The 26,649-nt window shown below is 44.4% G+C and overlaps 1 protein-coding gene across 1 annotated transcript in view; it reads right to left on the bottom strand.

Annotated features, from left to right (window-relative positions):
• Positions 1-23,156, bottom strand: part of LOC126413245 (proline-rich protein 2-like) — a 29,865-nt gene extending 6,709 nt beyond the window's left edge. The window contains exons 1-2 of the mRNA XM_050083147.1: positions 23,120-23,156; positions 12,308-12,746 (exon numbers count right to left, since the gene is read on the bottom strand). Coding sequence (XP_049939104.1) covers positions 12,308-12,746; positions 23,120-23,156 — 476 coding nt within the window. The remainder of the gene's footprint in view (positions 1-12,307; positions 12,747-23,119) is intronic.
• Positions 23,157-26,649: the final 3,493 nt, after the last annotated feature.

The raw sequence follows: 26,649 nt of genomic DNA, 5'->3' as shown, positions 1-26,649 counted from the left end.
AATCACTGAAGAGCGTGACACAACATGGAAAATGAAGGATTACTACCACAATCTCTCCAGTAGGATGTTTATAAGTGGATCTCTTCGTGATATGTGCCTGAAAAAACATGCCGCCATGTTGCTCATAAAGACACTGAATCACTTGACCTACCGCTCATAAGCGAAAAAATTGACACTGTCGGCAACAGTGGGGCGAAACGGAAGTCTCCTAGGGCTGACGGCATTTGTGGTGAGATTTACCAGCGTCATTGGAACATCGTTGGACCTACTCTAGTCGGAATGACAAACTGTGGAGCGACGCAAACATCGCACGTGAACTTAAGTATGGTTTAATTATTCCAGTGTTGTGTCGGCTACTGTGGGAGTCAGCACCGAGACAAACGAGGAAGGAAAGAAGTTGTGATGGCCGGCGCCAGAGATCCAAACCGATGTGTCGTTAAAGCTTTAAGATTGATTGATCATTCTTTAATTCTTCGATGGAACAGACACCACGCATTCAAATTATTGATAAGCCTGGCTGGGCAATGGATCCACTTCTTCAGTGCGAATGCACAAATACGTGAAACTTCCTCGGGAAACCTCTAAGCGGCGAACGGGAATATACATGGACAGGGACGCCGGATGGGTGGCGCTCGGTGGGAATGTGGATCGGCAGTGATGCGTCCCGAGATCACAGTCCGTACAGTTGCGATGACAAGAGTGTCCTGATGGCGCAGTGCTTAACGCCCATGCCTACTAAGCACGAGATCTCGGGTTCGAATTCCGGTGACGTACACATTTTCGCTTGCCGTCGCTGATTCCGCTTAATGTCCCGCTGCAGCTGAAAGCAGTGTTCCCCCTTCAATTTACACTACTGGCCATTAAAATTTCTACACCACGAAGATGACGTGCTACAGACGCGAAATTTAACCGACAGGAAGAAGATGCTGTGATATGCAAATGATTAGCTTCTCAGAGCATTCACACAAGGTTGGCGCCGGTGGCGACACGTACAACGTGCTGACATGAGGAAAGCTACATACACAAACAGCAATTGACCGGCGTTGCCTGGTGAAACGTTGTTGTGATGCCTCGTGTAAGGAGGAGAAATGCGTACCATCACATTTCCGACTTTGATAAAGGTAGCCTATCGCGGTTGCGGTTTATCGCAGCGCGACATTTCTGTTCGCGTTGGTCGAGATCCAATGACTGTTGGCAGAATATGGAATCGGTGGGTTAAGGAGGGAAATACGGAACGCCTTGCTGGATCCCAACGGCCTCGTATCACTAGCAGTCGAGATGACAGGCATCTTATCCAGATGGCTGTAACGGATCGTGCAGCCACGTCTCGATCCCTGAGTCAACAGATGGGGACGTTTGCAAGACAACAACCAACTGCACGAACAGTTTGACGACGTTTTCAGCCGCATGGACTATCAGCTTGGAGACAATGTCTGCGGTTACCCCTGACGCTGCATCACAGACAGGAGCGCCTGCGGTGGTGTGCTCAACGACGAACCTGGGTGCACGAATGCCAAAACGTCATTTTTTCGTATGAATCCAGGTTCTGTTTACAGCATCACGATGGTGGCATCCGTTTTTGGCGACATCGCGTTGAACGCACATTGGAAGCGTGTATTCGTCATCGCCATACTGGAGTATCACCCGACGTGATGGTATGGGGTGCCATTGGTTACAAGTCTCTGTCACCTCTTGTTCGCATTGTCGGCACTTTGAACAGTGAACGTTATATTTCAGATGTGTTACGACCCGTGGGTCTACCCTTCATTCGATCCGTGCGAAACCCTACATTTGAGCAGGATAATGCACGAGCGCATGTTGCAGGTCCTGTACGGGTCTTTCTGGATACAGAAAATGTTCGATTGCTGCCCTTGCCAGCACATTCTCCAGATCTCTCGCCAACTGAAAACGTCTGGTCAATGGTGGCCGAGCAACTGGCTTGTCACAATACGCCAGTCACTACTCTTGATGAACTGTGGTATCGTGTTGAAGCTGCATGGGCAGCTGTACCTGTACACGCCATCCGAGCTCTGACGCAATGCCCAGGCGTATCAAGGCCTTTATTACGGCCTGAGATGGTTGTTCTGGGTACTGATTTCTGAGGATCCAAGCACCCAAATTGCGTGAAAATGTAATCACAAGTCAGTTCTAATATAATATGTTTGTCCAATGAATACCCATTTATGATCTGCCTTTCTGTAGCAATTTTAATGGCCAGTAGTGTACATATGAATTTATCATTTTATTTCTAAAAAGAAAATAAACACAACTTCACTTGCTTCCTGTGCCTGCTGTACCTGCAACATGCAATTAGATTACTCACTATTACTACTCGCAGGACGCAAGCTAAGTATCGTCTTCCTAATGCTCAGTACTGATGCTCTCGAAGTACAGGGTGGCTGGTTAAGTCAGCTTTGACAGGGGGCATTGATCTCTGTCCTGCTGGAGGTGTGGCGCTCTTCCAGTTGGCGCGCTGGTCGGTGCCTTCTTGACGCCGTTTCTCGGCGCTGTGGTGGCTGGTGTGCAGTCGGTTCCTTAGGACTGCACACCGAGAACCAATGAAAGGTAACATAAATAGAATTGGTAAAATGCACCCACTTATATTGGTGAACTGCGGTTTTAGATCATGGCAGGAGTGATAAAGTTTCGAATGTAAAAGGTTTTAAAAGTTAGCCTGGTGCATATCAGTATAGTGCTGCGCCAGGACGAAGCATCGTAAGTGCGGCTTGTCCAATGATAGATACGAGGGGCGTTCAATAAGTAATGGAAAGCATTTTTCTCAGCAGAATTTGGGTGAAAAACTTGGGAATTTGTTGTGGGACATCGTGGAATGTTTCTGAGACGTGCTGCGGCTCGCGTTGGTGCTGTTTGTAGGTTTCCGCCCTCTGTTGGAGGCAGGACGGTATCGTTTAATTGGCATGGTTGCGGTTGTTTGTCTTCTTCTCGTGTTGACTGGCGCCACTCGGTTTCGCCTGTCCGAATGTGGCAGCAGCGGCGGTTATCGATATGTAGTAACTGTTGCCGGCCGTTGCGGCCGAGCGGTTCTAGGCGCTTCAGTCCGGAACCGCGCTGCTGCTACGGTCGCAGGTTCGGATCCTGCCTCGGGCATGGATGTGTGTGATGTACTTAGGTTAGTTAGGTTTAAGTAGTTTCTAAGTCTAGGGGACTGATGACTCCAGATGCTAAGTCCCATAGTGCTTAGAGCCATTTTTGTAGTAACTGTTGCCCTATCTTTGGGGCGACGCCGTTGTTTTTCCGGATCGTGTGAGTGTGGGAGTTTGGTTGGGTACTCAGGAGAAGCCAGGTCTGCGCAGTGTGGCAACACGCTGGGACCGCTGGAGGCACGCATGGACTGCCGGATGGAAGGGCTGTGGCCACGGGGGTGCGCGACCTCGTCGTAAATTGGATCCAGCAAGCATTAAGGTGAGTGCATTTCAATCCAAGTACTGAATCCTCAACCATTGTGATATCTCGGGATTCTCCATTGACGTCGTTTCTTGTTGCTGCTCGTGTTGTCGCCGAGGCGAAGAGCAGCGAGTGGGGTGCTTTCTACTCTGGTGGTAATGGTTCCTTTTTCATTGCGGGCACTCTAAGCACAGTATTCTGGGGACAAATAGTTCCATCGTTGCATTTGGTTTTTCGGACTTCAGGCAGTTTCAGCAACATTGTCATTAGTCATTCGTTAGACTGCCACTAGTCTGAGTTACCATCTCGTGAAGTGAATGCAACTCTTGGCTGCGTATCTCATCGCTCGCGAAAGTGTTTGTTGCCAGATCTTCTCGGAGGTCGATTCCTGGAGCACCGTCTGTGGCCCCTTGGTTCTTGCAAGACATGTGTGTTCTAAAAGGAGGTCTGATGGCCAGTAGCTTAGTGTAACGCTCCATCTGCCCACGCCTTCTGCGGGTATAATATGCCTCAGTACACTTTAAGAAACTTATTTACTGGTCCTTGTGTTTTATTATTGTATTATTCATTACAATATCTTGTAATGCCTACATTAAAGGTTATATATGTCTAGTTAACAGTTCTGGTCGCCTTATGGAATAAATCTAGCAGTGTAGTGTTCAGTGGATGTTAAGGGTTATGTTAAAAAGTTTACCATGATCTTATTTCACCCGTTTGGTGATCAGTTGCTTGTTTTTTTAATTAATCTTTGCTGTTGTATTTGCAGTTTTACAGAAGGTTTCTAAAGTTTTTATATTATTGCCATTCCTGGCTTGTAAGGCCTTCAGCCGTGATTGTGGTCATTTGCGTTAAAATTATGATTTGATATTTGTATTTACGCAGTAAGCCTTTAAAACCCTATTTACTGCCATTCCTTGCGTATGATGCCGTCTGCAATGTTTGTGGCGACTTGCCTTTAATACTGTATTTCAATACCTGTAATTTGTAAGTTGCAGCGAGTTTTAAACAGTTCTTAATTTATTGCCATTGATGGCATGTAGGGCCTTCTACCCAGATCACAGTGGCTTGTTTTTAAAACATTATCTGTTGTATCTGTATTTAATGATGATTTGCTAAATTGTAGGTCGCTGAAGACACTGTTATTTACACGGTTGTTTATTACTTCATTAATAACGTATGGTATTTTATTTATTGTTGAGTCTGCAATTACTAGTTTAAAAATAAATTGTGTGTGTAACTGTAAAACGCTACCAATAGTAATTGATTACGGTCCGTCCACAGTCGTAACCGAATCCTCCCTTCCCTTGACTACCAGGTCTGAGTTTCCCCTTGGGCCCTTATTGATTCATGAAGTTTCGGAAACTGGCGGCTCTAGACGCAGCCTTCAAAAAGACGACCGTATCAGATGTGCATTCCAAGCAGAGAGCTCTCATTGAGTTTCTTTTGAAGGAAGACGAGAGCTTGCAGATATTCATAAGCGCTTGCAGAATGTCTAAGAAGACCTAGCAGTGGACAAAATCACGGTGAGTCGTTGGGCAGGCGTCTGTCATCATCGCAACAAGGCCGCGCCAACCTGTCTCGTGTCCCGCGCGCCGGCCGGCTGTACTCAGCTGTGACTCCTGAAACGTTGGAACGTGCGGACACTCTCACTCGCGGTGATCGACGGATCACAATCAAACACCTCGCTGCACAACTGGATGCCTATGTTGGTAGTGCTTGTAACACTTTCATGTCGATGTGCTCTTTGACCATTTATTATCGTATATATACTTGCTTTTATCTTTATGTAAATTTATGTATACACGATGTATGAATTAGTTTGTTTATTTTGCTGTATAATCAATTATGTATATTATGTAAACATCGCTGAGTAATCGCTGAGGGAATGTTAGGGAAACGTTAGGTTTTTGTCAACGAATAAGTATCGTTGGAGTAGCGGCATCTCTGGACGCGGGAGGATGTTACGTTGGAGCGCGAGCTACACAGAGAGAGAACTCTGGTGTGCGGACGCATGGATGGCGTGCACTGTACTGGAAGAGTGATTTTTTAGCGGCACGTGGCAAGTGATGAGCGTGGGCGGTGGAAATATTGGCTGCAGCAACGTCAAGAACCCGTCACGCCAATATCATTGCCAATGACTCCCGTGCTCGCTAATTATCATGGGAAGCATCGTCGTCAGCAACTTCGTCAAGACGAGAATGGACCGAAGTAAGATTGCTGCATCACAGCTTATTGTCAACTAGTTTTGTTACGGCGTTACTCAGCTTTGTGGTGTTTTGCGAGTGAATAATTACCACAGTTTAATCAAAACTGTTTACCCGTGATTCTCCTAAAATCATTCACCAAGTAGATTCCTCTCCTGTCATATTGTTACAATAATCCGAGTACCGTTTATGAAAAATGAAAATTACAGTGCCAGCTAATTTTGCTTATAAACTAAATGATTCAGTTAGATTAAAGATTTGAACTTAAAGCATTCAGTAATTTCAGTCTCACTAACTTTAAATTTGAACTTTAATCTGAGGCGACCTAATTGTTGCAAATAGTAAATCAACTAATCAAATTAAATTGATTCCTGGCACTATGAACAAAAGCACTAACTATAATTAATGAGTGAGTGGAAATATCAGTGATTATTGTAATTTGTTGTTAGTAAAGTTCTGGCTCACATTTTGACTTGCAGTCGTGCTAAAGTATAATAATTACCTTTTGATACAGTAATTATCAATTTCTACTTCCCTGTTCAGAAGTCAATAGAGTTTCTTTTAATTACTTTTTTGCAATTTTCCAAAATTCATATGAAAATAGTAGACGTTATTGTGAGGTAGTGCCATTGTCACTTACAACAGTAAGTAACCATTAATCTAAGTGTTATCTAGTATGTTTTCAAAATTTCAGCTCTATTAGTTAATATTTCGAGTGCAAACATTTTCTTTCTCACTTTATAACGGAAATGTTTCAATTGTTTTTTTCTAACGTGTGTGCAGCCCTCTGTTGCCGCGCGTGTTCGAGTAATTCTTGACAGTGACTGTTCGACTGATTAATTCACCTACCGAATAGAAATTTTACCAATTGGGCTGGCGACCGTATTTCTTTTAACTATAATTATTTCAGTAACTCTTATTATTCTGTTCCGATCCACGTGGTACCTCTTCTCGTTGGCACAGTACGTGAATGATAGCACAAACCTTTCGAACAACCATACTAAATTTTACAGTAATTAAGTAGGCGGATTAAGTTGTCCTATAAGGCGTCTTGTTGTTAACCTCCCCCTCATTTACCGACTTTATATTGAATCTTGGGAACGATAGCCCTTTTCAAAATTTTATTCCAATTGTTTAGGCACATGCTTACACGGTCATATATTTCTAACAATGTCGATAGAAGGGAAGGGGTACGTTACATGCTGACGCACTCGTCCAGCACTTGTGAGTACTCAAAGGTGGTTGCCCGTCGGGTTTCTCGCAGCCTAACTGAACACTGTAAAGAACATCAAAGGACCATCAAAAGAGCAATCGGAATTTCTTGCGCGATACGAGGCTGATCGTGGCAATTTTTTTCGAACATGATCATACAAACGCCCAAGAAGGTTTGAAGTGTTGTGTGATGTGGATGGTGTCTGTGAGGGTACTTGTTTTGGTATTGCCGTGCTGCCTTTCACCCGTTTCCATATGCATGATCTTACACAAACACCATTTCGACTTGTTCCCGACATGAATACCGGGCCATACTGCTGCTTACAGTACGCTGCGTCAATCACACAGCCTACAACACAAAAGCAACACACAGCACGCGCTCAGAAGAACTGTCATTCGTCAGCGCCATCTACGAAGGCAACGATGCATTTCTGGACACATGTTCATAGCACCTCTTTCCCTCCATTTACAAGCATGAATCCGTCCCTACAGTTTGTCGGTTTTATTAATGTTCTCCCTATATTCTTGGTATGGTTTACTAAAGCCGAACAAGGCAGCGATAGAAAAATTGGACATGGGACGGTAGCAGGATCGAGCCCGAGTCGTCGGTTGAGCAGTCACGTGCCATCGCGTACTCTATGAGAACAACTGACGCTCAGACGGCTTGAACTTGTGAGCGCAACGACCTGATTCGCTAATTCCGATGCTAATTAAATCGGAAACGGTGCAACGTGTCGAATTTTTTAAATAATTATTTCTCAGCTTATCCTACCCTGCAATATCCTCAAAAGGTTTTCATACTGTTTCTAAGTAACCTGTATGTGTTCATATGTGTATGTATGTACCTATGTATACAGGGTGGTCCATTGATCGTGAACGGGCCAAATATCTCACGAAATAAGCATCAAACGAAAACACTACGGAGAACGAAACTGGTCTAGCTTGAACGGGGAAACCAGATGGCGCTATGGTTGGCCCGCTAGATGGCGCTGCCATAGGTCAAACGGATATCAACTGCGTTTTTTTAAATAGGACCCCCAATTCTTTATTACATGTTTGTATATTACGTAAAGAAACATGAATGTTTTAGTTGGACCACTTTCATCTACATCTACATCTACATACATACTCCGTAATCCACCAAACGGTGCGTGGCGGAGGGTACCTCGTACCACAATTAGCATCTTCTCTCCCTGTTCCACTCCCAAACAGAAAGAGGGAAAAACGACTGCCTATATGCCTCAGTACGTGCCCTAATCTCTCTTATCTTATCTTCGTGATCTTTCCACAAAGTGTAAGTTGGCGGCAGTAAAATTGTACTGCAGTCAGCCTCAAATGCTGGTTCTCTAAATTTCCTCAGTAGCGATTCACGAAAAGAACGCCTCCTTTCCTCTAGAGTCTCCCACCCGAGTTCCTGAAGCATTTCCGTAACACTCGCGTGATGATGAAATCTACCAGTAACAAATCTAGCAGCCCGCCGCTGAGTTGCTTCTATGTCCTCCCTCAATCCGACCTGATAGGGATTCCAAACGATCGAGCAGTACTCAAGAATAGGTCGTACCAGTGTTTTATATGCGGTCTCCTTTACAGATGAACCACATCTTCCCAAAATTCTACCAATGAACCGAAGATGACTATCCGCCTTCCCCACAACTACCATTACATGCTTGTCCCACTTCATATCGCCCTGCAATGTTACGCCCAAATATTTTATCGATGTGACTGTGTCAAGCGCCACACTACTAACGGAGTGTTCAAACATTACAGGATTCTTTTTCCTATTCACCTGCATTAATTTACATTTATCTGTATTTAGAGTTAGCTGCCATTCTTTACACCAATCACAAATCCTGTCCAAGTCATCTTGTATCCTCCTCGCTTTGTGATAAATGGCAATGTAATGGCCAGTGTCGTAAATTTTGTTAAACAGTTTGTGTAAGACGTTGACACCTTCTTCATCAAGTCGATAAGTAAGTTAGATTTGAATTTCATCAGGCCCTGTGGCTTTTATGGTTTATCACTTTCTGATGGCTTTCTCGATTTCTTCTTTCATGATTGGAAGTCCTCTTAAATTGTTGTTCCTAGAAGTCTCAACATTTGGTCCATCATCTGAAAAGAGGTTCTTAATGTAGTCTTCCCATATCTCTATCTTCTCAGTAGTATCAAGAACTATTTTATAATAAGGAGATGCTTTTTCTTCTATACATCCCAGCAGTTTCTATTAACTTTTTTAATTTTACTATTTTGAGCTTTCACTCATTACAGAGGCTTATCTCCAACATAACTTACTCGGAAATTACTATACAGAGAATTCTTAAACTATATTTTCAAAATATTCCTCCAAGTGTTTCAATCTTGTGCGTCCTCTTCCTCTGCGCCCATTCTCCTCATTGTGTGCTGTACATTTTGGAGCCAGGTGGTCATAGGTCGTCTTCTTCCTCCCTCCGGTTCCCACTCCAGTCTCAACTTTGGTATTCTGGCTTCCTCCATTCGTCGTACATGCCCGTAACACTGTAATTTCTTCCTATCCATTACGTCATATATTCTTTCGTTTCCATTCTCGTCGTTGTTTCGGTGTTCCTTATCTTCTATTTCCTGGAGAGTCTTGCCGATCTTCTCCAGAAGTCCATCTCTAGTGCTTGTAATTCTCTAATGTGCTTCAGGTTAATTGTCCAGATCTCAGTTCCATACAGAACCACAATCTCTAATATAGATTTGTACATTAATATTTTAGTTCTGCTCATTACATTCCTGCCCCATAAGACTGAGCTAAGCATCCCAATGACCTTCCGTCCGCTACTAATACTTTTATTGATTTCTGACTCTGATTTTCACTCGATTTCTAAAATGGATCCCAAATAAGAGAGAGTGTTTATCCTTTTGATTTTCTTTCCTTCAATGTATAGCTCCTCTGAATCATTAATCAAGTATTCTGCTTTTTGGTAATTAATCTTCAAACTCCAAGTTTTGTATGCTATTGCTAGCTGATTGCACATATAGTTAGCATCGTCCCCATCTTGTGCTACGACTGCTTGATCATCAGCAAACAATAAATGATGTAGGTAAACTCCATCTCTTATTTCTAATCCCATACTATTACATTCACGAGACCAAGTTCTAAGGCTAATATCTATAAGTTTTAAATAATGATAGTGACATGGGACAGCCCTATAAAAGGCCTTTGCTTGTTCTAAATTTCTGTGAAAGTTTATTACCAACTTTCACTTGGCAAATGTTATCTTTATACAACTGTTGTATTATTTTAATGAAGGAAGGGTTTATTTTTGCCAAATGTAATGCTCTCCAAAGAAATTTTCTTGGAACAGTATCATACGCTTTTTCTAGATCTGTGAAAATTTATCCTATATTTTTTGATTTTCCCTATGTTTCTTCGAAATCTGTCGTAATGTGAAAATATGGTCTACACATGATCTCCCAGCCGTGAAACCACATTGTTCTTCTTGTGTTCAAAAACTTTTTTCCACTTTGTTTTTATATACTTTCGCAAAAATTCTCATTAATGTGTTTGTAACAAAAGTTCCTCGATAGTTTGAACAAATCTTGCGATCCACTTTCTTAAATATGGTATTAACGTAACCTAGCTTCATCTCGTTGTGTGTTGAATCTCCATGTATCATTCTGTTGAAGAGCTGTGTTATCAGTTTCATAATTTTGTCACCACCATATTTCAGACACTCCAGATTGATATTGCCTGGCCCAGGTGATTTACCATTCTTTCCTGCTCTCAATGGCTGAAGTACTTAACTTTCTAAACTCTGGATATCATCATCTTCATGTCCACTTTCTTCCACTATTCCTTCTTATAGATATTCTTCTCTGTCCTCATTTAATAATTTTTGGAAATACTCTTCCCATTCCTTTTGTGTTATAAGTTGCAGATTGGTTTTGCTTTTCGTATCCTGTCGACCACGCTTCTTTTGCGCTCCCAAATCCTAATTTGCTATTAACATTGGCAAATGTTCTTTCCCATGGTTCATTTTTTATGTAAATTAAAGTCGTCATGTGAAGCTTGCAAGCTTTCAATTTCTTCACATTCATGTTGTAGCCATTCATTTTTTGCTGCTCTAATCTTTGATCTTATGAGTTTCTGGATATTATTTTACTTAGTTTGATTTAACTGGGCTTTATACCTTTGCCGTTCATTCATCAGGCATCCATTTCTGTATTCGATCTCTTGTTTTATGTCGTATTTTTTCTCGAGCAGTAGTTAGCACAATGTTTTTCATCTCTTCCCATACTCTGGTACTGTTTTCTTGGTCAATCAGAGTTTTCATTATCTTTATTTTATTGTTGGTGTCCTTGCTAACTTCACTTTTTAGTTCAGGTTGTTTGAGTTTTCGTAATCTATCTTCCTTTGTTGACTTGGTTTTTTGTGTTTTACAAGTTTTGTTTTTAGAGCAGCTACTAGTTGTGTATGGTCAGATGGAACATCTGCTCCAGGATAAGTGGATGCTCTTGTAACTGAAGTTACATAACCCTTATTAATTAAAATATAGTCTATCTTGCTACGGACTATGTTGCATTTGTTACCATCTGGAGATTTCCATGTATAAAATCGTCTTGGTGCTAATTTGAACCATGTATTAGTGACTTTCATGTTTTCTTCTTGGCAGAATTGTAGCAGACGATCACCTCTCGTGTTCCTAAACCAAAAGGACCTACGAGGTCCTCATATCTGCCATTTCCCAGCTTGGCATTGAAATCTCCCATTATTATATTAATTTCGTGATGTTTTGTAAGAGACAAACACTTCTTTGACTTGGTCATAGAAAGTTTTGTGGCGGTGTTCGTAGCGACAAGCAATTCGCTGTAGAAACGGCTTACGAAGTCACCGCCACACTTTTAATAGCGGGCCGACCGGTCCGCTGGAACAGTGAACAGAAAGATGAAAACCCAAACACTCTGATTAAATAAAAGTCGGTACTTATCTTTATTATAGAAGATACAGAAACACCGTAGTGAACTCCATGTCTACAGAGATCTGTCTAGTTCGAGTCGGAGCGGCTAGGTCAGTGTCGGCTGACGACAAACAACAACTCTGCTGCGATGAACACACAACTGACTAGCAAGTACACAATTCGGTGGCGAGTATACAACTGAGCGGCGAATACAGAACTGTCCTAGCGCTCGCGACTCCAGCGCTTAAGAAGCCAGAAGCCAGCGGTGGCGCGCGCAGACTTGCGGCGATTTCCTGTCTCGCTGGCGCTGCTTATGCGGACGGCGTCCGGACTTTGATGCTGCCAACCTTTTGGCAGCGGGCTCGGGTGGCATTACTGGCTAGGATATAACACTCCTCCCCCCCAAATGGCCGCACCGTCGTTGAATAATGACGAGGCGAGCGTCGACGGCGGGGGAGGGGTCTGGCCGTAGTCGTAGCGGACGAGACCGGGGCGGAGAGTGTTGTCGGTGGCAGTCCCCGGTCCGCACCCCAGCATTGGCTGCGCGGGGCCTCGGGAAACACCGACTGAAAACCGAGGTCATGGTGCACGCCTGTGACCACGGGCGCAGCTTCTGGTACTGGACGCGACGAGGCGTCGGGACCCACGAAGAGAGGCAGCGTCTCCTGACGCTGCGTCGACGGCTGCTGAGTGGGCGCCGGACAAGGCGCTGCGGGGTCAGACTCCTTGGGGGTGCCCAAGGAAAGCGGCTGCAGGACAGGCTGCACAGCCACCGCTTGGGAAGGCGGCCCGGCTGAGGGGTCGACGTCCATCAGCTCCGAAGGCGGTGGCGAGTGAAGAGGGACCGCAGGCGCCGGAGCGACCACCGGGGGCCCTCCCGGATGAAGCTGCGCGGGAGGCATCAACGGGACGGGCTGTCGGCGTGGTAGCGGCGACGGCTGCTGCTGCTGCCCTGGGGGCGGCAGCGAAGTCGGAAGGCGCGGCTGGAACCCGCCGCGGACCAAATCTGTGGACAAAGAACGAGCGGCAGAATCCGGGCGGCCAGCGCGGCGCAACTGGTTCTGATGCCTCCTGTGCACCCCAGTAGCACCTTGAACAGTATAAAAACCGCGACCCTGACACTTATCACGGTACCACGTTCCCAACGACGGCGACCGTGATAAACTCTGAAAAAAAACGGCGTCGTTGCGCTGAAAACGCGTGCGATGCTCAGAAGCGGCGGGTCGATCCGGGGGGTGCAACAACCGTAGTAGGGTGCGATGACGACGGCCGTGGAGAAGCTCCGCAGGCGAAGGGCCGTCGCGTGGCGTGGTCCGGTACGACGACAGGAACGTGATGAGGGCATGCTGACGAGAGTGCGTAGCACGAAGGCGGTCCATATGATCCATGAATGTGCGTACAAAACGTTCCGCTGCACCATTCGATTGAGGGTGGAACGGCGGAGTAAGAACATGGCGAATGCCATTGGCAGAACAAAAACTTTCAAATTCAGCAGAGGTAAATTGTGGACCATTGTCAGACACTAAAACTTCTGGAAGACCCTCAATACAAAAAATTGAAGTCAACGCCTGTATAGTTTGTGCAGAAGTTGTAGACTGCATGGGCACAACAAACGGAAAATTACTAAATGCATCTATCACGATGAGCCAACGAGAATTCCAATATGGACCAGCGAAATCAATATGTACTCGCTGCCAGGGACCGGCAGGGCCTGCCCACTCAAAATAGCGTTGAGACGGAGCAGCTTGGTGTTCGACACACGTCGAACAATCTGTAGACATCTGCGTAATCTGCTTATCAATGCCCATCCATGTACAATGACGGCGGGCAAGCTGCTTGGTGCGGACCACTCCCCAATGACCTTGATGCAACAAGTCGAGGACCTTGGATTGGAGCACTTGGGGAACCACGACACGGAGCTGGTCATTCTCGGTGCGTAACAGCAAAACTCCGTGCGAAACAGACAACAGATGACGTTGCGGATAATAGCGACGAATCACAGGATCCGATATGTCCTTTGCCTTGGACGGCCAACCACGTTGAACAAAACGTAATAGTAAACTCAGATGAGGATCCGTAGCTGTCTCACGTGCCACCTGACGATAATCAATCGGAAAATCCCGGAGGGATTGATGCTCAGCGGCGTCAATCTGATGGCAAGAGTCGTCAGAGGAATCGAAGACATCATCCGCAGCAATCGGCAATCTAGAAAGCGCGTCAGCGTTTGCATGCTGAGCTGTAGGGCGATAAAGAATCTCATACTGGTATTGTGATAACAAAAGAGCCCAACGTTGTAGTCTCTGAGCTGTCCGCTGAGGAACTGGTTTAGACGGATGAAACAGTGACGTCAGGGGCTTGTGATCTGTGACTAAATAGAATGGTCTACCATAGAGGTAGTGATGGAATTTTGTGACACCGAACACAATAGCCAACGCTTCCTTGTCCAATTGGCTATAATTACACTGAGCTTTGTTTAGCAATTTAGATGCGAACGCAATAGGACGTTCGGTGTTACCGACTCGGTGAGACAACACAGCACCGAGGCCGAAAGAAGAGGCATCACAAGCTAACACCAGAGGCTTGTTAGGGTCGTAATGGACCAGACAACGATCATTCAATAAAGCATCTTTAAGCTGCTGAAAGGCTGATTGGCAATCAGCTGACCACACAAACGGAACATTCTTACGGCGGAGACGATGCAACGGTGCAGCAATCTGTGATGCATTAGGTATAAACCTAATATAATATGTCAATTTGCCAAGAACCGCTTGCAATTCCTGCAGAGTGCGAGGGGCGGGCAAATCACGAATAGCTGCTAAATGTGACTGGGAGGGATGAATGCCTTGAGCATTAATAACATGTCCCAGATACTCCATCTCCGTAAGGAAAAATGAACATTTATCGATGTTGCAACGTAGGCCTGCCTGAGACAACACTTTAAACAAACACTCCAAATTACGGAAATGTTCAGCAAGCGTCCGACCGGACACAACAATATCGTCTAAATAGTTGCAACACGCTGGCACATTAGCCAGAAGTTGTGACAAAAAACGCTGAAAAATAGCTGGAGCTGACGCACAACCAAAAGGCAAACGCAGAAAACGGAACAACCCCAACGACGTGTTTATGACAAAATACTGTTGTGATTGCTCGTCGAGGGGCAATTGCAAATATGCTTCACGAAGATCAATTTTGGAAAAGAAACGAGCTTCCCCTAACTTATCCATCAGCTCGTCCGGTCTAGGCAAAGGAAAAGAATCAATGACAGTCTGAGGATTAACTGTCGACTTAAAATCAGCACACAAACGTAACTTGCCAGACGGTTTCTTTATAATAACTAAGGGAGAAGCCCACTGGCTCGCTGAAACGGGTTGAATATCACCGTTGTTTTGCCAACGACGAAGTTCATCTTCTACAGGTGCCCGGAGGGCGTGAGGCACTGGACGAGCACGACAAAATCGAGGCTGAGCATTATCTTTTAACGTAATATGAGCGGCAAAGTTCGCAGCACAACCTAGTTCGTCTTTAAATATGGCACTGCATCGTTTACCCAAATCGGTTATGCTGTCTTGAGGAACAACAACAGAATTAATTTGCAACACATTGTCTTGGATAGACAGGCCAAACAAGTCAAAACAGTCTAATCCGAAAATGTTTACACTGTCTGTAGCGCGGAGCACTGTGAATGAAACTGTTTTTGTATTGCCACGGAATGTGGCTGGCACGTTACATACACCTAACACAGGAATTTGTTCTCCACTATAAGTAGCCAAAGAATGTTTTGCCGCTGAAAGTTTAGGGCGGCCGATAGCCGCATACGTAGCACTATTTATGAGAGTCACAGACGCACCAGTGTCTAATTGAAAATTGAAGGTCTTATCCTGGATGCGTAGCTTCACAAATAGTTTATTACACTGTCGCTGGATCGGTGCAGTGGAGGCGGAAGACACAAAATCAGCGCGTTTCGCGCGTGTTCGCTGCTTATGACAACTCGTGGGTTGGGCGGGTGTAACAACAACTCCCGCTTCACTTGCAGTCTGTACATTACGTTTTACAGCGTTTGAATTACGCTTGGGTCGCATAGCAGAGGGCTGGGTGGGTGGCTGATTGCGAACAAGTTTAGTACCCACACGAACCGTGGAAGAGTCTTTAAACGCGACCTTCTGGGCGGGTTGGCTTTGAAGAACATGAATATCCATGGGCTGGGCAGCACTAGAATTGTTCTTGCGTTTACGCAAACAAACAGTCTGGATGTGTCCTTTCCTTTGACAAAAGTGACAAACCGCGTTTCTTAACGGGCAACGTTCACGAGGATGAGCCAGAACACACTTAGGGCAAGACTTAACTCTATCATTTTGCACACGCGGCTGACGAATGTGTTTAACATGACGCGGCCGGCTAGTGTTTACAGTCTGACTCTGCCGGTGGGGCCGCGGGCGTGACATAACTTGCTTAGCACAGGCAATTTGAGAAATACATGGCTGATCTAACTCACACTCAGCATAGTCAAAAGTATCTTGGGTTTCAATGATGTTCATCACAGTCTCTAATGATGGGTCAGGCAACTTTAAGATAGCAGCACGAATACGAGAATCTGCAATGTTTTGAGTAATAGCGTCTCGTAACATGACATCACTGTAGGAAGCTCCACACACACAATTAAATCGGCACTGACGGGTGAGGCCCCGTAAATCTGTTAACCACTGTTTATTAGATTGATGTGGCAGTTTCTTTAATCTGAAGAACTTGAATCTGGCTGCTGCCACATGAACTCGCGACTCGAAATACTCAGCAAGCTTGTTAACAACAACGTCGTAGTCTAAAGCTTCTGACTGGGATTCCGGGAACAACTTACAAAGTAGTCGATAGACTTCCACGCCTGCAGTGGAAATTAAATAAAGCTGCCGCTCAGTACCTGTGATTTTGTAGACTGTCATGTGCGCCTGCAACTGCGCGAAATATTCTCGCCATTCTTCTCTTGATGCATCAAAAGCACGGAACGGTGGTGCTGCCTGTGCTTGTTCCTTTTGTGTTGGAGGATTAGCAGCTTGTTTGGCGATTGCTTCCACCAGACTTTGTATTTGCTGACTCTGTAACAAGATCAACTGTTGTAAGTCGGCAGACATAGTGAACACAAATTAAACCAGCCCCCAAAATTTTATCGCTATAAGTAGTATAACCAGAAACAAGTTGAACCAGCCCTGCACACGAGTTCGGAAGTCCTCGTCGCCAGTTTTGTGGCGGTGTTCGTAGCGACAAGCAATTCGCTGTAGAAACGGCTTACGAAGTCACCGCCACACTTTTAATAGCGGGCCGACCGGTCCGCTGGAACTGTGAACAGAAAGATGAAAACCCAAACACTCTGATTAAATAAAAGTCGGTACTTATCTTTATTATAGAAGATACAGAAACACCGTAGTGAACTCCATGTCTACAGAGATCTGTCTAGTTCGAGTCGGAGCGGCTAGGTCAGCGTCGGCTGACGACAAACAACAACTCTGCTGCGATGAACACACAACTGACTAGCAAGTACACAATTCGGTGGCGAGTATACAACTGAGCGGCGAATACAGAACTGTCCTAGCGCTCGCGACTCCAGCGCTTAAGAAGCCAGAAGCCAGCGGTGGCGCGCGCAGACTTGCGGCGATTTCCTGTCTCGCTGGCGCTGCTTATGCGGACGGCGTCCGGACTTTGATGCTGCCAACCTTTTGGCAGCGGGCTCGGGTGGCATTACTGGCTAGGATATAACAGAAAGAGTCCACTTCTAGTTCACCTGCATCTGCAGTTGCTGAATATACTTGAATAATATTGAGGTTAACTGGTTTGGTACTGAATTTTAACAGGGCAACTCTATCGGAACGTGGCACAAAATCCGTAATGGTCTTGGAATAGCGCTCTGAGACAATAACTCCCACTCGTCTTCTATGATTTCGGTCCTGATTCCCAGAATAAAACAGTGTACATTCAGCTGTAGAACACGTGCCAATGTCAGGCCACCAAGATTCTGCTATACCAAATATATCAATACTTAGCCGCGTCGTTTCTTGGATAACATTTGCTAATTTTCCTGCTCCATATATACTTCGAACATTCCAGGTTTCAATATTAATTTTCTTCCTTGTGTTGTTCTTTAACGTGAATCCAAATCAGAACTGTTCCCACTGTAGATCCGACAGGGGAACTATTCAAAACTCCGGAACATCCATCTAGTTCTCCACGAATTCTGGCGGGTTGGTATTCCGTTGCCTTCCCCCCAGTTGTCAGCCGCTCCTAACATGGAGACAGACGGTGTTAGCAGCCGCCCACTGTGGATTAGACACTGATGAGCCTGTTAGTCCGCGAGAGGTATTTTATTTCCCTCCTGCCACTCATATCTGGGGGGCATTCGGGGATGCGCCCTCTAGGGGTTACAGGCTCCCCCGAGGGTCTAGGCCAACACCCTACACTATTAGTAGTTCAACGAGAATTTTTACATAACTTTTATAATTTTAGCAAGACCTCTCTTGCTAAACTAATGACATCATCACTATCACCTCATTGCTTCCTTTCCTCTCCCCCTGTCACCTTCACCCCATTCCGCTTTCACTTCCCCCCTCTCCCCTACCTCCAGCATATACCTATTTAACATAGACCCCAGTTGCAAAGCACAGTACTCTGATATGATATTCTGAATAGGCGATACGGCTTGCTGACGCAGCTGCTTAGGTAAATCCAACATTTATAAACAATTCGTTTTTTCCTACGTATTGTAAAATATTAGATAGTACGTATTTTACTTTATATTAGATCTTAACATGATCCTGAGTGATCGAAACATGTAATTTAATTAAAAATGTGTAACTGAGACTGAAGAATAATTGAGAATTATCTTAAAAAAACAAAATAGTTGGAATTGTGACTAATGTACATAATGGCGACCCTGCCCATAGCAGATATCCAAGCTACACGCGTGATGCATTTACCGATATGTAGAACGCCTGTTTCCATTATTAACGGCAACTGCGCTATCTCTCAAAAATTGTCGACACTGCTGTTTATGCTGAGGCAGTGCACCCAGCCTTCCTTCAGTCTCATGAGTGCGTCTACCCACTCAGACATCATCTAATATTCTTACGCCGTAATAAAGTCGACGGTGTACGCTGAAGCAAATGCTACGATGAGATCATTTAAACCGGTATATTAGTGTTACTACAATGTTTCTGTGAGATTTTGTCTATGGCTAATTAAATTATTAGCCTGCGTTGAATCAAAAAGTATGTTTCTGTTTTGGTCTTCTGTGAGAAGACTGGTTTGATGCAGCTGTCCACATTCGTACATCTTGTGCAAGTTTCTTCACCTCTTCATAAATACTGCAGAGTACATCCACTGGAGCCTGCTTACTGTAGTCAAACGTTGCGCTCTCTCTCTCTCTCTCTCTCTCTCTCTCTCTCTCTCTCTCTCTCTTTCTAAAATTTTTACCCGTCGTACTTCCCTCCCTTATCAAATTGACACTTCCTTGACTTCTTTTAGACAAGTTTTGCCAAAAATTTCTGTTCTCTCCATTTCAGTTTACCATGTCTTCAGTTATTATCCGATCAACCGATCTAATCTCCAGCAATCTATTGTAGCACTGCATTTAAAAACCTTCTATTCTCTTCTCATATCAGCTGTTTATAGTAAACATTTTACTTCACTTCAAGGCCACACTTCAGACAAATGACATTTAAATTTGTATTTGAGATTAATAAATTTCTCTTTTTCAAAAACGCTTTTCTTCCTACTCGTAGCCTGCATTTTATATCTTCGATACTTTATCAATCATCACTGATTTTGCTGTCAAAATAAAAAGCTCATAGACTACTTTCACTGTCTCATTTCCTAATCCATTGCCTCAGTACCGCCATGAAGACTAATGTTACAGGGTCGGATCAGTCGATCATCCTGACTGTTGTCCCTACAACTATTGAAAAGGCTTCTGTCTCTTTGCAGAAACTACGCGCCTGGCCTCTCAGGAGATAGCTGTCCAATATGGTTGCAACCGCAGTAAGGCCATCTTTATTGTTGAGGCGCGCAAGACATCCCATGGCAGCAAGGTCCGTGGTTTATGGAGGATGGAGAGTGGGATGACAAACGTCAGAAAAATAATCGTTTCTACTGATATCTCTTCGACAGACTGTGGAAAGAAGCGAGTAGTAATTAATAGATGAAGAGCTAAATTGAGTTGAGCACGTAGCTGCATTGTACGATAAGGAAACAAGTATGATTTTATGTCCAACAAAAATATGAAACCCTATTTCCTTTTGAAAAAGAAACTTGTAAAAGGCATATTCTTGTTGATCACAGCGATGTTACTCTGTACGGTCTTCCTCCGGAAAGCTCACACTGGCTGGAACGGGTGATGAAAGTCTGCGTTCGATATATCTGTGACGTTCGACTCTTCGATCATGTTTCATCAACGTATGCACCACTAGAGAGATTCTCTATACTCCGTATCCTCAATTGTCTTAGCAACGTACAATGTGCCTCATATTTCTCCTCGGCTTCAACGCACTTTTTTGAGCAACAAATAACAGGTCGCGGTAAGATGCCCGAGCATCGGGATGAGATGGTAGTTATACCGGCAGCAGACTAGTTTTGTGGATTTATGATATAATGTTGCTAAATACATAATTCTGAAAGCAATTTAATAGATTATAAAGACTAAAATATGAAATAAACTAAAAAAATGGGTTTAGCCGGCCGCGGTGGCCGTGCGGTTCTAGGCGCTCCAGTGCGGAGCCGCGCTGCTGCTACGGTCGCAGGTTCGAATCCTGCCTCGGGCATGGGTGTGTGTGATGTCCTTAGGTTAGCTAGGTTTAAGTAGTTCTAAGTTCTAGGGGACTAATGACCACAGCAGTTGAGTCCCATAGTGCTCAGAGCCATTTGAACCATTTGAAAAAATGGGTTTAGGAAACTTGCAAATAACATGATTGCTTATTGCTTACACATTAAATCAGACCTTTTCTGCACAATTATTCCACAGGTATTTTCATCTCTGCACGTTTCGTGCAACCACTTTTTGCACACTGAAACCAGTTTACCTGTGATCCATTTTTATTGTAGCAGTTTAGGGCACACTGAGCTAAATAATCACTGTCATTTTGTGAACTGCCTGGTTCGCTAATCATAGTTTGCCTTGTATTGGGTTTCTTGCTCTTAGACCTAATTTTCTATGACCTAGGTGAGCCATGCGTGGCTCATGTTCCCGCTATCATGTATTTTACACCCTGTTTTTAACGTACTTCCACCTCATTACGTTAATTTAAATTACTACTGTCATTGCTGCTTTGCCTGACCGTGAGTGGCGTTAGCAGCGCGTATCGATATATCCCCTCTCGTAGTATCTTTGCTTGACTGCTATTACTTCCCGGTCATTGTCTGTCGTAGATCAGTTCGTCGGTGTTCGGATAGCCAGTTCGCGTGGCGAGTTCGGCCGGCCAATAAGTTGGAACGCGTCTGGAGCGCAGTCCGGACCTGCCAGTCGAGGAGTTTCAATGCGGCACTAGTGCAGTCGGGTTGGAGCTGCAGTGAGGTCTGCGTCGACATGGCTCGCCCGACCATTGCCGCCACGCATCACTTGAGCCGGGCCACGGTCTTGGTGGATCGTCGGTCGGTCGTCCTACCGGAAGACGCGTTTTGGCTCGCCGATCGTTCATGAGTCGGCTGTGTGTGTGTGTGTGTGTGTGTGTGTGTGTGTGTGTGTGTGTGTATGCGCGCGCGCGCGCATCGACTCCCGATTTGTCTTCGTGCGTGCTTAGTTACTGTTGTGTATCGTTCAGGTCTTCGAGCAAGTGTTTGTCAGGTTGTGTGTGTAGTTGGCGTTATTTCCTGACGACTATTTTAGATATTGTCGGCATTCGGAGGAGTCGGTCGGTTGTTGTGGACGAGGGAAGTATCTCCGAGCGGTGCAGTCAGCTGGGTCCGTTGGCACCCCTGCGCAGTGTCGGAGCGTGTGTGAAGCTGTCCGATCGCTACGAGCTTCATGGTTCACCGACCCAGGACGTCAAAGTTGAGTAATGGTTTCAAGTACCCAAGCCACATCCACTCATGTTGTGGTTTTCTGCTGGGAAGGTTTTCCTGTGAGCAACACCGAGTGTTTGTACTGCTGAAATTTAGCCGCCATGCGGTGCAATGAACTGTTTTGGTTGACTACAATTGGAGTGCACCTGTGGAATTTTCTGCCTTGTGGCCGCTAGTGTTCAGGTTACCAGCCCTGGCCACTAACGTAATTTCATGCAGACTCCCTTCCTCACCTGTAGTCACTGTCCAACATGGTGTGTAATTTTGACAGCTAATACATACTCCATTGTGGATTATCACGTTTGTAATCTTTTCTGTTTGAGTCCTCATGTACTAATTGATGGGAAGCCAGTCGTTGTGTCAGTCCATGGCTGTCCCCTGGTTGGGTTCCGACGGATCAATTATAGTTGGGCTCACCACCTGTCTCGCCTAAGTGAACGAGGGCAGACCGACCTCCATGGAGGCTCCTGAGTGCCATTGTTGTTTAATTATCTGTTTTCAGCTACTTGAAATTTAACGCTTATGGTTATTTTTCTTTTTTCTTAAAAATTTTGTAAAATTAATTCCTAAATTTATCTTTCAAGCTTAAACATTGCGGCCTACTGCCTTTAAAAGATTATGGTAATATATTTTAAAATTTTGAAACTTAATTGTGGCCTTCAGCCATTGGTATTGCACCTTGCCTATGTTTGTTCTATTTGCTTTGCCTTGAGGTTTTAATTTGCCTTTTAATTGCATTTTTGTCTTTTTGATTTTTAATTTTTCTTGTTTTTAAACATTGTGGCCTTCTGCCATTAAAAGTCTATGGTAATATATTCTAAAATTTTGGAACTTAATTGTGGCCTTCAGCCTTTGGTATTACAACTTGCATATCTACTTTACTGTGGCTTTTTTAAAATTATTTTATTGCTACCTTAACTGGATTTTTATGTTGCTGATTTGTTACGATTTCTTGTTTGGAGGCCTTCAGCCGTGAAGAGTTGCATTCGGTAAAGGTCCGGCTATGTGCTGCTTTGGTTGTAAGAGTGTTATTAAATTACAATAAATTACAATTAGAAGATGAAACTGCCCCCAGCCTTATTTGGCCCTTTCCACAATCCTAATTACCTGTTCTGCCCAGCGGGCGTTTCACTAGCTCTTGCCTCGTCAATTCGACGGTGTTTTGTGAGAATTTCAGCTGTTCTCTTTATGCGCTTGGATGGTAACAGATCCAAGATAAGCGCAGGAGTAATGTCTTCGAAGGATGTTCCTGGCATCGGGTCATTCTTAATCTCTGCTTCAAGGTTGCCGTTGTCTGTCGTGGGAGAAGAACTCGACCACGTTCTTCGCTGTCGAGATTACCTCCATTATTCTTATCTGCCTCAACAGTAACAGCCATGTCAGAAATTTTAAATCCCTGGGTTCAAACCACAAGCTTCAAACCCAGACTGAGCATTGGATGGAACCGCAGCTTTCTTGCATGCTTCACTGAGGAAGAGCGGGAACTGTGCTCTTGTGACTTAACGTCCAGGGTGAGACATTCCCCAGTTGAGCATTACCCTGTAAAAAGCTTGTCTCAGTGATTTGAAACACACCTATCAAGAGGCTGAAGATAGTGCATTGAATGAGGAGGTAAAGCAATCAAGATCACATCGTTGTCGGTAGCAACCTGTAGCCTATCTGGATCAGTAGAGTGTGAGGTATGGCCATCGAGAACCAGAACCACTTTTCCTTGATGTTTGCTGGGACAAAAGTGGTCTTCAATCCATCTCATGAATATATCAGAGCTGGAATACCCTGATGTCCCATTCATAAATACAATTTAGTCATTCGGAAGTCCATCCTCCCATTCAGGCTTCTCTTTCTCTTATCTTTAACAATGCACGCCAGAGGAATGAAGTTGCCTTCGGCATTGCAAGTGATAACTGTTACGGTTTCTCCATTTCCTCCAGAAGTTACTTGACACAGTGTAGGAGAACTCTTTCTGCTATAATTTTTTCTGGCCAAGGATTCATCTGAAAGCCAGTTTCGTCCATATTATACAGGTGACCACGCTTACCCAAAAAGAATTTGCTTTTAATACATCGCGAACTAAAGAAAAATGGGCTGCACCTGCTTCCCGTTGCATTGCCATAACCCTGTCAATAAAGAGCCTTGCTGCTTTCTCGTAGTTAGCTGTGGGTAACGTTTTATAAAGGACTGTAACCAATCTCAACCGGGCATTTGATTTTATTTTAAAAAATCTGAGCCAAATTCCATTTCTTTCCGCAAATTGGAATACAAGCGTGTGCGGGGTTCCTCCGGTTGGTGGAAGTCCACACATCTGCAACTTATTTATCCATATTAGTAATAATTTGTCTTTCCCTTCACTAAGACTACCTAGAAATAATAATATTAAAACTAATAGTAATAAAAAGATCATGATCATTATTCGACACTGAGAAATGTTTGCAGAAATTGGATTTGTGCAGTTCGAGAACCATAGTTAATATCGAATAACCTTACCGTTCAATTGTTAATTTTTAATTTAGTAAAATATTACGCTTAAAAGCTATACTCATTTACCAGAACGAAATTTTCACTCTGCACGAGAGTGTGCGCTGATATGAAACATCCTGACAAATCAGTTTGGTATGCCGGACCGAGACTCGAACTCGAAGTCTTTGCCTTTCGAGGACAACTGCTCTACCAACGCTTTTGATTTTTTTACACTATCTCTTTCTTTTTTCATTTACGTATTAAGGATACCTAGCCACAGAAAGCAAAAAAAAAAAAAAAGTCTGTACTAACCCTATGCTCATCACCACTTGTGACCCTACCAAACAAAGACAAAGTGATCCCTCTTCAGGCTTTGACATCCTAATTGCACCTAAGGAAACTAAACTAAGGACAATCGTTCGAGCGCCAATCCTTAAGGACGATAGAAACATGGATAGGAGATCCCAATAAGTGTGAAAGAGGATTTTTGAATTTATTTACCTTTGTTTTTACTTACTTTTTTTGTTTTTAGTTATATTTTATTGTTTAATTTTTATTATTTTTTATTCATTTATTTATTTCGTATTATATCCGTTCGTGTCCTGTACAAGGTGGTGCACCGTACTGGGGAAAGTGATCACCGATGTTTCATGAAACTGGGAGACAGGGTGAAGAAAGACGCTGTGGAGATATGCTGCGAAGGTTTATTGGTAATGGGTCGAACAGGTGGATGAACTGTGCGCGATCACAACCCCATTCCAGAAGTCAAGAACTGTATGGGGACTGTCGTGAAAGAGGTACTCTGAAGCCTGTCCTCGAAAGCATATGAGTGCGTGGAATTTCGCAGGATGGTCGTGTGAGGTGTGGGGCAACGGCAGGAACTCCTGCCTAACCGTCACTGCCGGTGCACGAAGTTAGCTGCCCGTGGTGCGTTGGATGAGGAGCCAAACGTCCCACTTCAGAGGCCGTGTAAGACGATGCTCGCTGCGGTCGTCGGGTTGGCAGTTATAGCAAAGTGGGGAAGTAGCCAGTCCTGTATAATGAAGTCGACAATTTGTCGGGATTTACCGTTGACAACGACGTATCAGAGTGTAGACAAGTTCGGTGGTAAAAAGGTTGAGTGACTGCACCTCCAAACCGCCAGCCAGTTGATGTTTGGGTGCCTCTATGGGCGTATGAGGGATGGACGATGTAAGCAAAAGTCCTAATAAAACTTCGATAAAATCTAGCGAGGTTATCACGGATTCCGAATGTGAATTAATCTGGGTGGAATTGAGTATCAAAGAACGGTCAAAAATGGTGATCGGATACTTTTATAGACAAGCTGGGTGAGGATCTGTAGTTGTAGAGCGCTTCAGACAAAACTTGCAGAATATCATTAGTAATTTTCCTCATCATGCCGTTGTAATAGGAGGTGACTCCAACATGCCAGGTATAGATTGGGAGTGTTATGTCATCAAAACAGGTGCCAGAGGATTCGTGAGACATTGTTCTGGGTGTCTTGTCCGAAAATTACCTTAAGCACGGAGAGAACCAACTCGTGAGGGTAACGTCTTAGACCTCCTGGCAACAAACAGACCTAAACTTATCGAACCAGTTAACGTAGAGGGAGCTATCAGAGATCATATGGCTGTGACAGCTGTGACGACGGGTTCTACAAGGAATGTTAAGAAAGGTAGGAAGATATATTTGCTCAGCAAGGGTAACAGGATACAAATTTCAGGATATCTCAGCAGCCAGCACCAAACATTCGGTTATGAGGACGAACATGTGGAGAACAAATGGAAAAAATTCAAAGGTATTGTTCAATATGTTCTAGACAAGTAGGTTGCGAGTAAGGTTAAGGGATGCGAAAGATCCAGCATGGTTTAGTAGCCGTATTAGAAAAACCTCCCCACATGAACCATGGACCTTGCCGTTTGTGGGGAGGCTTGCGTGCCTCAACGATACAGATAGCCGTACCGTAGGTGCAAACACAACGGAGAGGTATCTGTTGAGAGGCCAGACAAACCTGTGGTTCCTGAAGAGGGACAGCAGCCTTTTCAGTAGTTGCAGGGGCAACAGTCTGGATGATTGTCTGATCTGGCCCTGTAACACTAACCAAAACGGCTTTGCTGTTGTGGTACTGCGAACGGCTGAAAGCAAGAGGAAACTACAGCCCTAATTTTCCCCGAGGGCATGCAGCTTTACTGTATGATTAAATGATGATGGCGTCCTCTTGGGTAAAATATTCCGGATGTAAAACAGTCCCCCATTCGGATCTCCTAGCGGGGCTACTCCAGAGGATGTGGTTATCACGAGAAAGAAAACTGGCGTTCTATGGGTCGGAGCGTGGAATGTCAGATCCCTTAATCGGGCAGGTAGGTTAGAAAATTTAAAAAGGGAAATGGATAGGTTAAAGTTAGATATAGTGG

This window comes from Schistocerca serialis, chromosome 7 (assembly GCF_023864345.2).
Source record: "Schistocerca serialis cubense isolate TAMUIC-IGC-003099 chromosome 7, iqSchSeri2.2, whole genome shotgun sequence".
NCBI classification, from domain to species: Eukaryota; Metazoa; Arthropoda; class Insecta; order Orthoptera; family Acrididae; genus Schistocerca; species Schistocerca serialis.
The sequence above is the reverse complement of the archived record's forward strand: the minus strand, read 5'-3'. Positions and strand labels throughout refer to the sequence as shown.